At 40.0% G+C, this 17,470-nt stretch overlaps 1 protein-coding gene across 3 annotated transcripts in view; it reads left to right on the forward strand.

Moving 5' to 3' along the window:
* Positions 1–15,825, forward strand: part of NFKBIZ (NFKB inhibitor zeta) — a 31,242-nt gene extending 15,417 nt beyond the window's left edge. Inside the window, exons 1-12 of one of the 3 annotated variants that reach the window (XM_079101392.1) lie at positions 5,158–5,644; positions 7,689–7,828; positions 8,361–8,391; positions 8,511–8,602; positions 8,795–9,564; positions 10,376–10,481; positions 10,862–11,008; positions 11,198–11,261; positions 11,745–11,914; positions 13,000–13,110; positions 13,237–13,404; positions 14,639–15,825. In XM_079101392.1, coding sequence (XP_078957518.1) covers positions 5,317–5,644; positions 7,689–7,828; positions 8,361–8,391; positions 8,511–8,602; positions 8,795–9,564; positions 10,376–10,481; positions 10,862–11,008; positions 11,198–11,261; positions 11,745–11,914; positions 13,000–13,110; positions 13,237–13,404; positions 14,639–14,692 — 2,181 coding nt within the window. In that variant the 5' untranslated portion in view covers positions 5,158–5,316 and the 3' untranslated portion in view covers positions 14,693–15,825. Of the gene's footprint in view, positions 1–5,157; positions 5,645–7,688; positions 7,829–8,360; positions 8,392–8,510; positions 8,603–8,794; positions 9,565–10,375; positions 10,482–10,861; positions 11,009–11,197; positions 11,262–11,744; positions 11,915–12,999; positions 13,111–13,236; positions 13,405–14,638 lie in introns of those variants that run through there. The other 2 variants (XM_079101393.1, XM_079101394.1) reach the window with 2 other exon arrangements.
* Positions 15,826–17,470: the final 1,645 nt, after the last annotated feature.

Raw genomic sequence — 17,470 nt, forward strand, 5'->3', positions numbered from 1 at the left:
TACACTTGGAACATTTCAATACACCTTGTGTTTGTTGTCAAGCATTCATATAAAAGATTGGATAATTAGCTGGTGCTGGTACCAGATGACTATAACCAACATAGCAAGTCTGAACAGTTATGTAGATTTGTCCTTTCTGAGGCATAAGCATAATTCAGCAGACTGGATCCATTTGCAGTTAATGTCTTTAATTGAGGGAGTAACTGTACATTTGGAAGTTGACAGTGCTGTGATTTCTCTTGCTGATTTTTCATCTACAAGGCTTCCAGGAAAATAAATGAGCAGTCTTTATTGGTTTTTCACCTATGATTGTTCACTTCCTTAGCCAACACAGTATGATAACTCACCCTGTAAAATACTGGCTTTTTCATTTCTAGTGTAAAAAGCTGTTATAAATAGTTATTGGCTTTTCAGGTTTGTTACATTTACAGTTAATTATAGTTATCTACTTCGGGGTGTAGCTCAGTGGTAGAGGGCTTGCCTTGTATACAAAATGCCCTGCGTTCAATACCGAGCAACACACATGCCACACAACACATACATTCCTTTTATATCTCAAAATGGAGTTACAACATAACTGGGACCATAAAACTATTCAAAATGTTTTATTACATAAAACCCAATAAGGTAAATTATTAACAGCTATAAAGCCAAGGGAAAGATAGCATTGCCAATTTTAGTTCTAATTTAACAGTTTCTTCCAGTCACTTTGGAATAGATTTCTTCTTTCCATGAATGACAAAACTCTGATATGTCATTTTCATCTTTTTTAGTGTCTTTTGATATAGATAGTACATCTGAGCCTTGAAAAAATAAGTCTTCTTATCTCCCTTTTTAAAGCAAAAGATCAGACTCCAGTATCAGACAGATGAGAATTTTAATCTCTCTTTACCTATGATGACTTTGGACAAATTCTCACCTTTTGTAAATAGTTTTTGTGCATCAGGAATCTGGAAGTGGCACTGGGGTTCTGGCTCAGGTTTCTCATGAAATTATAATCAGTATTATCTACTGAATCATCTGAAGGCTGTGTGGAGTTCAAGGATCTGTTTTCAAAGTAGCCATTCAAACGACTGGCAAGTTGGTCTGGCCTCAGTAGACTTTTCCAGCCAGTGTCCTGATAACATGGTGACTTTCTTCCCCAGAGTGAATGTTCATCCATATTGGATTAGAACAATGGGTGTGTTATATCATTCAAACTAATAGACCAAATCAAGTTTATACCTCAACATTTAAATGAAGCAAAGTATATCTAAATTTTCTTCTTATAAGAAGTGATGTCAACAAAACCTATTCCTGACCATGTTGGGAGAGTTTCTGGGAATTGGGGATTGTGGTCTTCTCAAACCACTATTGCTTTAGTACTTTTGCTTTAGTATTTTATGGAAAACTTGTTTATTATAAAACATTAGTGGCTCACTGACTATATTAAGTTCTCCAGAGACCATGATTTTTGTGATTTTTGTCACTTGATGGGGCCTGAGGAGGACTTCCGAAGAGAAAAGGGAACTTCAAATCAGGTTCTCTTCTTACACCACAGAAAGGAATTTCAGGATGTGTGAAAAGAGGCACAAGCAAAGATTTATTCAAGAAAGCAAATAAGAAAGCACTCAAAGGGAGAGGGTGCCAGCACTCAAGAGTGAGATATACTTTTTGGATCTCAGAGGTCTTCTTTTAAAGGAAACTTCTTAAATGGTAAGCATGAGAAGCATACGAGGGGTGGTGTCAGTTTTAATGAACTCAATTCTTTTGTTTGAAAATGGAGCATAGAGTAGGTCATAGTGGGCTAGTTCTTTTTTAGAATCTTCAGGCTGACATTACCTAGTTAACAGCACTTGAACAATACCCATATCATGGGTTTTGTGTTAGTGTTTCACCACTGTAACCAAAATATCTGACAGGGATAACTTAAAGGAAGGAGAGTTAATTTTGGCTCATGGTTTCAGAGGTTCAAGTCCATGCTGGTCAACTCCACTGCTGTGGGCCCAAGATGAGGCAGAACATCATAGTGGAAAGGTATGGCAGAGGAAAGCTGCTCAACTCATGACAATCAGGAAGCAGAGATGGGGGGAGGGGGATAGGGTAGAAGGGGCCACAGGGAAGATGCACCCTTCCAGGGTAAACTCCCAGTAACCCACCTCCTGCAGCCACACCACACCTGGCTACAGTTACCATCCAATGAGTCTATTTGAAGTAGGATGGACTAATCATTTCACCTGCATTAATACAGGAGCTTTTGGGGGACATGGCATATCCAAACAATAACTGGTCTTTGTTTGGAGTTCTTTTAATCAGTCTAAAAGTAACATTCTGTCAACTAACAAAAACTTACAGTACTCTTAAGATATAGTGGAGCTTTTAAGAATTCAGGACTGGAGGAAAACAGGCCTAGGGTGGTGATAGTGAAGTTGAGCTCCTTTATGGAGCTTTTAAAATTAAAGCAGTGACAATTCCTTTGTCCTTCCCTGTTTTTCTCCTTTCTACATATCCTTATTTATTTTATCCTACCTCAGTTTGAATTTTTTTTTCTTTTTCTTCATAGTGGGGATTTAAAACCAGGGCCTTGAACATGCTAGGCAAGCACCCATAATCCTTTTCATTTTATTTAGAGTCACACCCCTAATCCCTTTTGAGACAGGGATTTGCTAAATTACTCAGGCTGGCCTCAAACTTGCAATCACCCTGTTTTAGCCTCCTGAATAGCTGGGATTACAGGTGTGAACCATCATGCCTCCCACTGAATTTTTACTTACCAAGTAAAACAGTAAATAACTTTAGAGGGAAGATTCATTTTGAAAACGAAATTGCCTATGAATTTATTTGGATGGGCATTTAAGTCCTTTATTATACATAAAGTGTATTAATGTGGAGGAAAAAAAATCCAAACAGATTTAATTGAGAAAGTCCAATGTATTGAGGTTCTCCAAAGAAACAGAACCCATAGGGCATATATATAGATACACAGATACTTATTATGAAGGATTGGCTCCCACTATTACGGAGACCAAGAAGTTTCGCCTTGTGCTGTTTGCAAACTGGAGAACCAGAAAAGCCAGTGGTGTAGTTCTGATATAAACCCAAAGGCCTGAGAAACAGGGGATCTGATGACATAATCCTCCATTGGAGTCTCAAGGCCCAAGAGTCAGCAGTGCTAATGTCTGAGAACAGAAAACAGATAACTGAGCTCAAGAAGAGAGACTATACGTTTTTGTTTCATTCTGGCCCTTAATAGATTAGATGATGTCTGGTTGTGTTGGTAAAGTTATCTTCTTTACTCAGTCTGTTGATTCAATGCTAACAAACACCCTCATAGACTTGCAGAAAAATAATGTTTTACTAGCAGCCTGAGCATCCTTAACCCAGTCAAGTTGACACATAAAATTAACCATCACACGAACATCTCGTTTTTAAGTGATTTTGTTTCTAAGGAACTGTAATTACTAGAGCTTGTATTTTCCACAGATACATTGAGAGTTGTTGCTGATTTATTTATTTATGTTACCAAAAACTGGAGGGAGGGAGAGACATTAACAAGTTACAGGGTAGTGCCACGTTTGTGAGAAACAAGGAAATATTTATTATGGAACTATTCCCACCAGAGCCTGGTATCTATTAATGAAGTTACAATCCAAGCTTATTGTGTCCTTCCCCCTTTCCTAGAACCCAAACGTTCTGTTTCTGCTGATTTCCCGTTGATCTGAACTTCACATCCCTGTTCACCTGTTCATGGCTTCAAGCCACCGAGGGACCAATCCCTTTCATTGCCCTTCACCACCAACTATGCCAGACCTATAGATTGTGACCCTGCTCTGCTTTCATTTGTTTCCCCTCTTTACTACTGTTTCTGGCCCAGGGCCAGGTTGGTTCTCTCCTAAGCTATTGCAGTCTTTTAAAATGGCCATTGGGTCTTCAGTCTTAAGTCCTGTAAACTGACCCAGTGTCTTAGTGGGTCCCTGAAGGTGCTTCATCCAGAGGCACCAAGTTATCTTTTACATTTGTCAGCATCTTCCCTTTGAGCATCCTGTAAGGGACTGTAAAGTCTTAGCTGACTTCTCTCCTTAATTCTTTTGCTCATGCTGTCCTCCTTCCTACAAACACTGTGGCTGAAATCGCACCCACCCTTTAAGGCCTTTGCAGTGTCACCTCTTTTGCAAACTTTCCTCGTGACCTCCCTTCTCCTCTCCCAGACAAGTCGCCTCTCTTTTTAGGCTGCTCACTGAACTTTGTATCCCTCGTGATATTTAATCATCATCGGTTCCTTTGCATATAGTATATGCGTACTTACCTTATCATCCCTCCAAGTTATAATGTACTTGAAAGATAGGTTTAATCATGCATCTTTTTCTCCTGAAAACTTACATGTTTTTTTCCCTAATTGGACTTCGATACATATTCGTATAAATCCATTGGGGGAAAGTATTCAAGATAGGAAAGGTTCAAATTCCTGCTTATCAAACCCAATGTAAAGCTATACAGACTTTAAAAAATTACATATATACTTAGACACACGTATGTACATCATTAAGCTAAGATGGCTTTATTGTCGTATTGAGGTCTATAAAAGAGTGGGCAGTGCTTTTTATTCTGGAGCTGCAACTAAAAAAAAAAAGTGTAGCCAAGATACTTTAAGGACAGAAAAATGCGTCAACATCTCTTTGACTTTGGGACCTTGTCTAAAAGAAAGCTGGCGAACTCCTAAATTTTGAGAAGGGGAAGTGTTCTGACCCATTAGCTGTGGCAGTGGAGAAGCTCGCCGGGCCGGCGCGCCGGGTGGGCAGGAAGGTGGCACGGGGCTCGCACGCACCTTCCAGGATTTCCCACTCCCGGAATCAGGCCTCCCGCCTCGCCCTGCAGGCCCTCTTCCTGGGCACCGAGGCCCAGCCGGGAATGCGGCGGGCCGAGGGCAGGGCTGGCTCTGGGCGGGCGGCTGGGGCGAGGGTCCTGGTGCCAGAGGCGGGAGGCCTGAGGCTGCGCCGGGCCGAGGTTTCCAGGTGAAGGGCTGGAAAACAACCGGTCGGTCTGGGCGGAGCCGGGCGGGCGGGGCGAGGGCGGAGGGCATATTGCCTCATCCTGTACATTTTACTGGAAACGGCGTATCCGGAGGAGGGGTCGGGAGGAGGCTCCGGCGCCGCCCCTGGCCCGGCCGGGCGCGACGGCCGGTTAAATACCCGGGTAGCCCGCGGCGCGCCCGTGCCCGCGTCCGCGTCGCCCGCCGCCCGTAGGTCCCTAGCCAGCCACCCCGCGGCCGGAGGCAGCCGTGCGCAGCGAGCCGGTGGCGCAGGTGTCGGGGGAGCTCCGAGCGCCGAGCCCAGGAGCATGATCGTGGACAAGCTGCTGGACGACAGCCGCGGCGGAGAGGGGCTGCTGGACTCGGCCGGCGACTGCGGCCTCATGACCAGCCCGCTCAATCTGGCCTACTTCTACGGCGCGTCGCCGCCCGCCGCCGCCCCGGGCGCCTGCGACGCCGGCTGCTCGTCGTCGGGGCCCTCGGCGCCCGCCTCGCCCGGCTCCGACTCCTCCGACTTCTCCTCCGCCTCGTCGGTGTCCTCCTGCGGGGCCGTGGAGTCCCGGACAAGAGGCGGCGCCCGTGCCGAGCGCCTGCAAGGTACCCGGCGGCCCCGCGGGGCGCGGCCTCGGCGCCCAGGTTGCTTGGGGTCCACGGGGTCGGGAGGGGAGGGCGGGATGCCCGGAGGTGAGGGCCTTGACCAGACGGAAGGTGGCCCCTGCGCCTTCCTTAGCGGCAAGACTTAAGCACATTAGCAATCATTTATTAGGCGACTGCTGCATGTCTTACCTGGTGCCCTCTAGCTCCTTTGACAGTCTGCGAAGTGCGGGCGCCGTCCGTCCGGCCTCCGAGTTTGAAGCACCGGACTAAAGCGCTGACCTCCTGGCGAAGGATGTTAGACTGAGCTCTCACGCCCGCCCTCCTCCTCTTCCCCTCTGCCACCCCCCCCCTCCCCCCCATAATCTACTATGCCGAAGTTTGGGGGCCTGGTATAGGTGTGATTTTCTTGTGGCAATTTTAGTGAAAAACTGGCAGAGGATAAGGCTTTGGGAACTGTTAAAAGTCATGACTTATTTCTTTCTAACCTTGGAAATTTACCATCAAAGAACAGACCCCTCTTAATCAAGATGTGAACAGGAGAAGGTGATCTGAAAAACAACACGTTATGCCTTTAGTTTGTGGCGTTGGGGAATTTCGGAAGCCTGCCCAGAATTTTGTGGTCTTGTTTTTCTGTGTGCTTTAGAATGGATAAGCTCTGTCTAGCGAAGAAAGGCATACAGTTTGCTTTCTTCAGTTGTGAATTAGCTTCCTTTCTTAATGAACAGAGTGGCATAATTTGGGGGAAAACAGGATGCGGTGTGAGTAAAATTTAACACCTAGATAATCTCAAAAGTTGTCTTATTGGCATGATTTTAAAAGAACATAATCTTTTTTTCAGTTCTTCCCACTATTAGCCACTCCTGTTTTGTCTTTTGTTTTAAAAGGTTATTTTTCATCTAAAATTATTTAAAGAGTGACTTAAACCACAGTGTGTTAAGAGGGTAGCCTATCTGAAAAGTGTGTAAGTGTATTAAGGACCTTTTCTGAGGTTTTTAGGACTTTTGGCCTTCCTCTGGCTGAAACTTATTTTCCTAGTTCTTGGTTTCCCGCACAGCCTAGGGGGATTCCTGAAACTGCATTTTTTCTCCCTGTGACGTTGAGTTGCTAACTGCTGTCATTACAGAGGAATGTTGTGTTAGATTGTGGCAATTCTGGTATCTGTTGAAATCCCTAAACTTAAATGTAAGACCAAGTAATCATTTAATTTGCTTCATCATTGAGTTGTTTTTCTCATGTATTAAGTATGATAAATATATTCAAATTATACATTGTTTCTTGTCCCATTTTCTTAATTTTACCCACTCTCCACAGGGTGGCCCAGTTATTCATTTCCTGAGTTTTTCAATGTATTCATCATATTTCCCAAGAGGCTGTGACATAGTAGTGACTAGATGTAGGATACTGTACTTCTAGAGAAAATTTTAAAGTGTGTTCTGAAGTTTTAATGTGAAACAAGCAGATTTCCTTTTTACTAAGTAGGCCCGTATAAGCAATTCTAAAAACACTTAATGAAGGGGAGTCCTGTGTATGTATGTGAAAAATGTGTTTAAACTCAGTAAATTTATGTAGCTTCCGTAGTACAGTTGAATTGGGGGAAATCATAAGAAATAAATATAAGCATTGTTAATTGTTAGGCTTTTGCTTCTCTGGGATCTTTGGAGGAAGTTGTTTTTTACTCATTTGTTTTGTACCTTCTTAGATGAGTGGAATTAAGAGACTTCAATATTTCTATGTGAACATAAAACCTTTAGTTTGAAAAGCTAAAAATGCACCATTTATTCTTTACTCCCCCAAGGTTTTTTCCCAAAGAAAAAAATAATTAAAAATTATTTTAATTATAGAGAAAGCGTCATTTGGGTTTTTCTGCTGGCTCCAGGGATCCTGGACCTTGTTGGGCTGAGCTTTAATTCCTAGGGTGCAGAGAGCTATTGAGCAACACAGAATTCTTGAGAGCAGACACACAAGGCCATTGACCAGAGAGAATTGGAAAGCCTTTATACAAAGGCAACTATACTTTAGGGATCATTGGGATTTGTGTCTGTGAAGAGTTTTAATTGGGGCATCTTTTGCTTTCTTTAAACAGTTGAGCCCCATATGGGTGTTGGCAGGCAGCAGAGAGGACCCTTTCAAGGTGTTCGTGTGAAGAACTCGGTGAAGGAGCTCCTGCTGCACATCCGAAGTCATAAACAGAAGACTTCTGGCCAAGCCGTGGATGATTTTAAGGTGGCATCTAGTTTTCATTTTGAGTGGGGTTGGGAGGAGACTAGTCTGTTAGGGTTATTTTTTTATTTTTATTTTTTTACAAAACTAGTTTTAGTAAGTCGCTTAAAATTTTTCATAAATGACCAAGTTCACAGGACTGACCCTATTTGTCTTTTTGTCTGTTATATTTCTATCATTTAACCCAGTGCCAGGCACCTAGGTTTGCAAGAGAAATTTAGTGAATAAAAAGTGAAAGCAAGTTAGGGATAAGGAAATAAATAAGGTTCAACTGAAATGGAACATTTGATTAGAAAGGGAAAAATCAAAGGGTCTTAGTAATTTCATCTTGACCTGAGTTGATCTAAGATGAAAGTATAAATGGAGAAGTTGAAAGATAAAATGAATATTGAGGTAGAAAATAAATATTGATAGAATAACTATATCAGAGCTTTATGGTATGCTATAAAGAGTAGTAGAGATAACTCTTTATTGGTGTGTATTAAGCAGGAAACCATTTTATATATACTAAATAGGAAATTTATTTTCCTTATAGACACAGAGTGTGAACATTGAACAATTCACAGGTAAGAGTAACGTTTATTCATAATTTTATTGGGGCTGTAGACTAAAATAACAGTGTGATTATGAGTAAAATTTGTGAAGTAGAATGATCACAGATTCCACATCCCTTTTTTGAGTATAGAATTGAAGAGCACAGTATCATATAGTGGGAAAAGAAAAGGACCTGATTTTCCGTCTGATGGACCAGCTTGCAAAAGGTCTGCTCTGTTTTTGGTAAGTATCTCATTGTTTTCCTCTGAATACCCTTCAGATATCCTTCCTGGAATAATTTTATTATTAAAAAAATTTTGTGTGCATGTTGGGGATTGAACCCTAGCACATGCTGTACCATTGAGCTACACCCCTAGCCTCTGGAAAAATCTTAGAAGGAAGTGCGTGTACAAGTTGAATTTTCTTTCTTTTCAGACACCACCTCAAACACCAACACCTGGTGAGAGCATGGAAGATGTTCATCACAATGAATCCAAACCAGACAGCAGTGCTGATCTACTTCAGAACATTATAAACATTAAAAATGAATGCAGCCCAGTTTCCCTGAACACAGTCCAAGTTAGCTGGATGAGCCCTGTGGTACCTCAAAGCTCCCCTCAAGAGCAGTGTCAGGACTTCCATGGAGGGCATGTCTTCTCTCCACCTCAGAAATATCAACCATTCCAAGTCAGTGGCTCCCCACAAGTGATGGACCAGGCTTCCCTGTACCAGTATTCTCCACAGAACCAGAATGTAGAGCAGCAGCAGCAGCAGCAGCACCACTATATCCCCAACCCAACTCTGGAATACAGTCCTTATTCTAGAACTTCCCAGTCGCCTAACTATGAATCAAACCTCTTTGATGGTCAAGAACCACAGTTCTGCTCAAACCAAAATTTTGTATCCCTTCTAAGGGGTCATGGGGAATCTGAGAATATTGCTGTTCCCCTTCAGACTTCCCCCAGTGTGCAGCAACCAAGTGATGCTCACCTGCAGAACTTCAGTGCCTGTGAAGCCCTGCGGCCACTTGATGCAGGTGCTGCCTCTTTAAACATGTCCCAGCCATTCCCAAACCTTATCGGAAACCAAATGAACACCACACAGTTAGGGAAGTCATTTTTTCAGTGGCAAGTAGAGCAGGAAGAAAATAAATTGGCAAATATTTCCCAGGACCAGTTTCTTTCGAAGGATGCAGATGGTGATACGTAAGTATCCTTTTGTCTCCTGTGCTTAATTTGGTATGCCACACTTGTTGGGACTAGTGGGCATAGCATTTCTAGAGTATACCAGGTTATATCTTAGCGATTGGTTAACAAGCAACAGTGTGGGTAGAAAGTGCTATTTAGCGATAGCTAATATTTCAAGAAAGGATATGCCTTTTTTTTGACTGAAATAATTACCTGTTCTAAATTAATAAAAATATGTGTCTTTGAATAAATTGGTTTTGAATGCCAGCCGTACTGTGTTTATAGAGCAGAAACAGATCATTACTAGGCATAAATGGTGAGTTGATTTGTAGACCAAATCTTGATCTTTTATTTTTACATTTTTTTAGTTGTCAATGGACCTTTATTTTATTCATTTATTTATTTGTGGTGCTGAGAATTGAACACAGTGCCTCACACATGCGAGGCAGTTTTTCTACCACTGAGCCACAACCTCAGTCCCTGATCTGTCTTGATGTCTGCTTGGCCTTGGGCAAAGTTCTTGAAATAACCTGCCTCTATTTCTTGATGTATAAAAAGTAATACTCCTTCTTAGGGTTTTTATGAGTATTTAAAAGTAATTTAAAGCAGTCAACATGGAGTTGGGCATTCTTCTCTTATTTCTGTAACTAATTCACCATGTTACAATTTAGGTGTACCATCCATCGTGCAGAAAAGACTGATTATGCTCTGTAATGTTTCATTTGAATGCACCATTATATCAAAAAAGGGCTGAAAAAAGATTTTTTTTTAAAGATGAACTTAATGAAATCAAATGAATTTCACCTATTTTTCTTTCCTCATTCCCCAGGTTCCTCCACATTGCTGTTGCTCAAGGGAGAAGAGCACTTTCCTATGTTCTTGCAAGAAAGATGAATGCGCTTCACATGCTAGATATTAAGGAGCACAATGGACAGGTGGGGAACTTGACAGAGTCTGAAGTGGCAAAGATATGGTCATGGTGAAGTGATTGATGACTGTTTCGAGTGCACCTTGCGTCAAAGCTGAAGATCAAGAGACTTTAGTTAATATTAACTTTGAAATAATTGACTTTTTGCCACCATCAGCCTTGACGTTATTAATGTTAACTTTGTAGTTATTGACCAAAGATTAAGTATAATTAAGCCACACCCTGGGCATATTTTAGTTTCCTCCTCTTATGGTGTCTGATTGTTTATTAATAGGATTTATTTTCTCTGTGGGTTTTGGTTTTCCCCTCAGTCATAGTTTAGTTTCACTTTCTTTGTTATAGTGTTATATGTTTAAAATAATATTTTTTTCCCCTGAATATCCACAGAGTGCCTTTCAGGTGGCAGTGGCTGCCAATCAGCATCTCATCGTGCAGGATCTGGTAAATCTTGGGGCCCAGGTGAACACCACAGACTGCTGGGGAAGAACACCTCTGCACGTCTGTGCTGAGAAGGGCCACTCCCAGGTGCTTCAGGTAAGAGGCAGTGAACCAGACTTCCACCATTGCAGGGCCAAAGAGATAAGGCTTAGATATTAGAAGTTGCATGTAGGTTGCTTACTGAAATAGTGTTTTGAGTTGATTTATTCATTTCTTAGGAAAACTAGTAGGTAAGTGTTTGTGTTCTCATATTTTGCTAACGATATCTATTTTAAAATTTTGTAGGCAATCCAGAAGGGAGCAGTGAGGAGCAATCAGTTTGTGGATCTTGAGGCAACTAACTATGATGGTAAGCAACTAAAACCTTATTGGATTAAGAGCCATGTGGAGGGCTGGGTGTGGTGACACACACCTGTTATCCCAGCTGAGGCTGAGGCAGGAGGTTCACAAGTTTAAGACCAACCTCAGCAACTTAGTGAGACCCTAAAATATAAAGGTCTGATGATGTAGCTCAGTGGTAGCACACTTGACTTTAATCCCCAGTGCTGGTGAGGATGAAAAGGGGAGAAGAACCATGTAGAAAGTAGAGCCCTTACCTTCTAAGGGTATTAAGTATCATACTAAGAAGGACGGGAGGTAATTAAAACTAAAATGTTCTTTAGGTAAAATTAGCAGTAAGGCCCAATAGAAGTCATATTCAGATGGCCTTACTAGTTTTTGTGGAGTCTCTTGATAGGCAATCAGAGAGGCCATCCTCAAACTTTCTAATTACAGTGCAATCAAAAGACTTGACAAGATGCTTGACCCCTGCTTTACTGTCCCTTTCTCCTAGGCCTGACTCCCCTCCATTGTGCCGTCCTGGCCCACAATGCTGTGGTACATGAGCTCCAGAGAAATCAACAGCCTCATTCACCTGAAGTTCAGGAGCTTTTACTGAAGAATAAGAGTCTAGTTGACACCATCAAGTGTCTAATTCAAATGGGAGCAGCAGTGGAAGCAAAGGTAAATTCACAAGAGGTTTGAGATGAGGTTGGAGAGATAAGTAGTTAGAGCAAAAGATCTTATTCCCAAGTACAGATGAAAACAACTTTTTTCTTGTTTTTAAATTAATGGAGTGAGTATCAATGTATGGATAGTTAAGAAGCTTACATTATAAAAGATCTTTAATCTGCTTTCTTGATTTGCTTGTAATCTGTGGATTATTTTCCAAAAAAGATCATTTAGGCGCTGGGGTTGTGGCTCAGTAGTAGAGCACTTGCCTGGCATGTGTGAGGCACTGAGTTCAATTATTTATAAAAATAAATATATAAAATAAAGGTATTGTGTCTATCTACAACTAAAACATATTTTTAAAAAAAGATTTTTTAGCTGTGAAATAAATTAGTCTTTGAAAGGAAAAGAAAATGCTTGAAATTGATATTGTCATTTAGGCTTCCATTTGTATTTTATGACAATATAGTGTTTTTTGTGTGGGTTTCTTTGTTGTAGGATCAGGAATTAAACATCTTTTATTCTTTTTTTTCATGAGCACTTTATATTTTATTGTTAAATAATCTGCTTGGCCTCACCAAGCATCTGTTTTTTAAGCTATAAAATATTTTGTTCTTTTTAAATTGGGGGTTTGTTTACTGAGTATTCCCTGTGTCCTAAAGCACAGTGTTAGTTACTTTTAGGGGGAAATGTCTACATCATAAATCACTTGGGCATTTGGGGGGATTACTAACAGAAGAGCAAAGGGATATGGCTCATGATAGCTGAACTTGGTACTACAAAGTAGAAAAATGGTGATACATAATAAATGGTTTACTGATGTTATAATACATGATAAAAAAGTATCATGTTTCTACATTTTATGGCCACCCTTTTTACAAGGATAGGTTGTGATGAGAGTCAAATAGACAAATTAGTAGGAAATTGAAGAGGAATGAGATTCCATTTAGCTTGGGTTTCAGGAAGACTGTGTAGAAGAGAACATTCAAAGTTAAGTTTCTAAGGCTGATTCAGACATTTGAGAGACAGGGTAAAAAGTATATTCCAACCCTTGGTATCTGGATTTTAATTTTTTTTCTGTTCTTTTCTCTGACAAGGATCGTAAAAGTGGCCGCACAGCACTGCATCTGGCAGCCGAAGAAGCAAATCTGGAACTCATTCGCCTCTTCTTGGAGCTGCCCGGTTGCCTGTCTTTCGTGAATTCAAAGGTGCTTTTAGAAGCCTTAATAACACCAGAGATGAAGTAACCTTTGTTACACCTGCTTCAAGTTTTCAAGCTCCTTTCATGAAAGTCCCCCTTCCTGATGTGAGTTATTTTATTTCTTTGTCTTCAGGCTTATAATGGAAACACTGCACTCCATGTTGCTGCCAGCCTGCAGTATCGGGTGACACAGTTGGATGCTGTCCGCCTGTTGATGAGGAAGGGAGCAGACCCAAGTACCCGGAACTTGGAGAACGAACAGCCAGTGCATTTGGTTCCTGATGGCCCTGTGGGAGAACAGGTAAGGGTCACAGGAGGAAGAGGGAATACCTTCAGGTACTCTGGTCTGAAATAAAGGGAGATGGATGAGGTTGTTTAAGTGAAAGGTGCTCCTCAGGTAGGCTCTGTCAGTGTCCGTCACTAATTAAAATAAGATATGTGAAATGCATCTTAACTTTATTTGATTTCTGGCTGTCATTATGACCATAATGATACCATAACCCCTCTTCATAAGTTAGAGTCTCTGTAGTTTGTAGCAGATTTCCTGTATGTCACTTAAGAGTTACAGAAACTTTGCAGTACATTCAGCTGAGGAAGTCGGTATCTAGAGAGGTTCTGAGGACAGGAACCATCATTAACTAGTGCACATCAGAGTCTGAAGCCCAGGATCTGCTCCGCTTCACTGTTGTTTGCTCTCAGGTAACAGTGCTTTCAGGGAGCATTGGGGTCTGGAGGCACATTTGCTTCCTTAAAAATGTTCTTAGATTACTCTCCTTTTTGCTTTTGTATTGTGTGTATTGGGGAGTGGAGAGGGCCTTTCCCTTTGCTCTTATTGTCAGACTATCATTTAAATCCCCTACCTCAGTCTTCTTTCTTCTAGAATCGTTGCTTCTAATTTGTTGAGGTTCAAAGACAGATGATACAATTTGTCAGACTGAGGCATACAATCAATCACTAGCCTCTGAATGAACCTGGGAGCTTTCCTGTGACCCATAAAAGTAGTTGCTTTATTTAACACCTGGATATTATGACATTATGACAGCTCTTTTGGCTTGAAGGGTATTAAGGCTATACGTGTGTGCATAAGGTGGACATGGCATGTACTTTAATTAGGTAGGTTATACTTCCTTATTAAGTATGGTAACTTGTTAGTTAGGCTGGCTTCAGGATAACTGAGGTATTTTAATATATTATAATTACTGTCAAATATTTTCATAAATAATAATTCAGAATTTGTGAGGAAAGATGTTATTTTACCTATAGCTATAGCTATAGATTTTCAACTTAAGATGATTTTTCAGATAATTTTTAGTGGAGATGTTTGATTGTATTGCACTCAAAAATCACTATAGGAGTTCTTAAATAAGCTTTAAAAGGAGTTACATTTTTTGAATCACTTTAATCTTGACAGATATTTTACACATTTCTTCAAGGAATGCTGTAGAGTATATAAGAAAGGCATTAAAATCTGAAGAAAATGTATCACTTTGACCCACAACAGTAAACCTCATAAATCTTTTTTATTTCTCTTCCAGATTCGACGTATCCTGAAGGGGAAGTCTGTTCAGCAGAGAGCACCACCATATTAGCTCCACTGCCCTGGAGCCTGGTCAGCAACACTCACTGTCAGTTAGGCAGTCCTAATGTATCTGTACATAGACCATTTGCCCTGTATTGGCAAATGTAAGTTGTTTCTATGAAACAAACATATTTAGTTCACTATTATATAGTGGGTTATATTAACAGAAAGAAGAAAAATATCTAATTTCTTTTGGCAGATTTGCATATTTCATACCCAGGTATCTGGGATCTAGACATCTGAATTTGATCTGAATGGTAAAATTGCTTTCAATTAACAGTAGCTTTTGGGTAGGAGAAAACTGGTTTGTGGCATAAGGCATCACTCATGTTGCCATTACTGGTTCTGGGCAGGTAAATTGTAAACACTTCTTTAAGGAAAATGAAAGAATTTGAAAGGAAAAAAAAAATCTGGTTATAGTGTTGAGGCTTCTTATAGTCTGATACACTACCTGGTAATTGTTATTGGTGTTGGCGGGTCTCTAGTCATTGGACTAGATGGAAGGCATCTATGGTTAGGATTTGATCTTTGCAAACTGTATATAATTGTTATTTTTGTCTTTAAAATTATTGTATGTATTTGACCTGTAACATGGATATTTGAAATGTGTTAATCAATAAAATGGAAATAAATAAGTGAATTAATAAACAAGTGTATTTAATTTTTAAAATTAAATACATTCAAAGGAGGTATCACTGTGCCTAACTAGAGTATTTGTAGATAAAGTAAATGGGGGCTGAAAGAGCCATGTCTGGTTTGTAAATATGCTTCTTCTCATGCATTGAAATGAGACACATTATTTGTAGGTTATTGCATGCTCTTAAAGAGAACCTCTTTATGGCTCACCTTCTAGAACTTATAATTTTACATGATCTATCAAAGTTTTTGTTTTAAATCTTTAGAGAAACAACAAAAAGTCAATATAGAAACATATCTTTCTCTTTTCTATTGTCAAATAATGATAATGTGCCATGATGTTTATATTGTCATTCAGAAGAAAACTTTCATTTTTTTTTTTAGCAACTTTGATGCTGTTAACATTTGCTTACCTCTGGCATGCCCTGAGGAATGTATTTGGCTTTAATTGCATCCTAATTCTTTGTGACAAATCTGATTCATTAAAAAACTCTTATTTTAAAAAAATGATAAGTCTGATAAGTGACTAAGTGTCTTTGTAGCTAAGTACTTACATTCTTTTTAAAAAGATACCATAAGGATTGATTACAATGTTTGCTTGGTATGTCTTGTGGACAAAAATTAGGTATAGTCACTTGGCATCTATAAATAAACATGGTGTGATTAAACCCAGTCTCTTCCACTAGGAAAAAAACCACACATGGTTTTAAATGAACATTAATACCTGAATGTTTGTCCTAAGGATATGCATTTTCTTTTCCTGCTCTTATTTATTTCTGTAGATAGAAAAAATACTATTAATGACAAAGATAAATATCTTTAATTACTTAATATATTTTAATTTTGATTTTTTGAGAACATGTTTCCTGAAGGTATATAAGATTTAATAAAAAATGTTCATCATTAGTAGAGGTTTAAGTTCTGAAAATATCATGGAAGCTTAATAGGTACTATGATTATTCAGAAGCTCATATGGTTAAAAAAACCAAAAAGTTATTGGGAGCAGCAAACACATGAAAAACAGTTTGGAGATTACCAGTATCACCCTGAGAGGGACACGTCTGGGGGCAGTAGTACACGGTATTCTTCTCTTTCCCTACATGACATTTCAACATGTGGGAGGACAAACACATCTGTCAGTGTCAATCATCACAACTACTACACATATAACCTAGTTCTTATAACTTGAGAATGTGGAAGGTATGAATTTTTTCCCTGGAAAAATGTACATAAGCATATGGACACAAACCCTATATTCAATATCAAAGGCTTCACACACTCCAGAATACCATGATATACAGTCTGAGAATCTACTTTAGTTCTATTTCTGTACATTAGATAAACCTTTTCTTTCATACAAGTGAAATCTTTTTTATTTTTTAATTTGTTCTACTTACACATGACAATAAAATGCATTTTGACACATTGTGCACAGATGGAGCACAACTTTTCATTCCTCTGACTATACATGGTACAGTCACCCCAGTAGTGTAATCATACACATATAGGGTAATAATGTCCCTCTCATTTCACTGTCTTTCCCATCCCCACACTCCCTTCTCACCCCTCACTCCTCTCTGCACAATCCAAAGTTCCTTCATTCTTCCCTACCTCCCCTATCTCCCATATGGATCAGCATCCACTTAACAGAGGTAACATTCAGCCTTTGGTTTTTTGGGTTTGTCTTATTTTGCTTAGCATGATATTCTCCAGCTCCATTCATTTACTGGCAAAGGCTGTAATTTCGTTCTTCTTTAAGGCTAATATTCCATTGTGTATATGTGCACACATTTTCTTTATCCATTCATCTATTGAAGAGCATCTAGGTTGGTTCCATAGTTTAGCTATTGTGAATTGAGCTCCTATAAATATTTGTGTGGCTGTGTCACTGTGGTATGCTGACTTCAAGTCCTTTGGGTATAAACTGAGGAGTGGGATAGCTGGGTCAAGTGGTGGTTTCATTCCAGGTTTTCTGAGGACTCTCCATACTGCTTTTCATAGTGTTTGTACCAATTTGTAGCCACACCAGCAATGTATGAGTGTATCTTTTTCCCCACTAACACTTATTGCTTGTATTCTTGATAATTGCCATACTGACTGGAGTGAGATGAAATCTTGGAGTAGTTTTGAATTTCTCTAATTGCTAACGATG

The sequence above is a fragment of the Sciurus vulgaris genome (assembly GCF_902686455.1).
Source record: "Sciurus vulgaris genome assembly, chromosome: 10".
Lineage (NCBI taxonomy): Eukaryota > Metazoa > Chordata > Mammalia > Rodentia > Sciuridae > Sciurus > Sciurus vulgaris.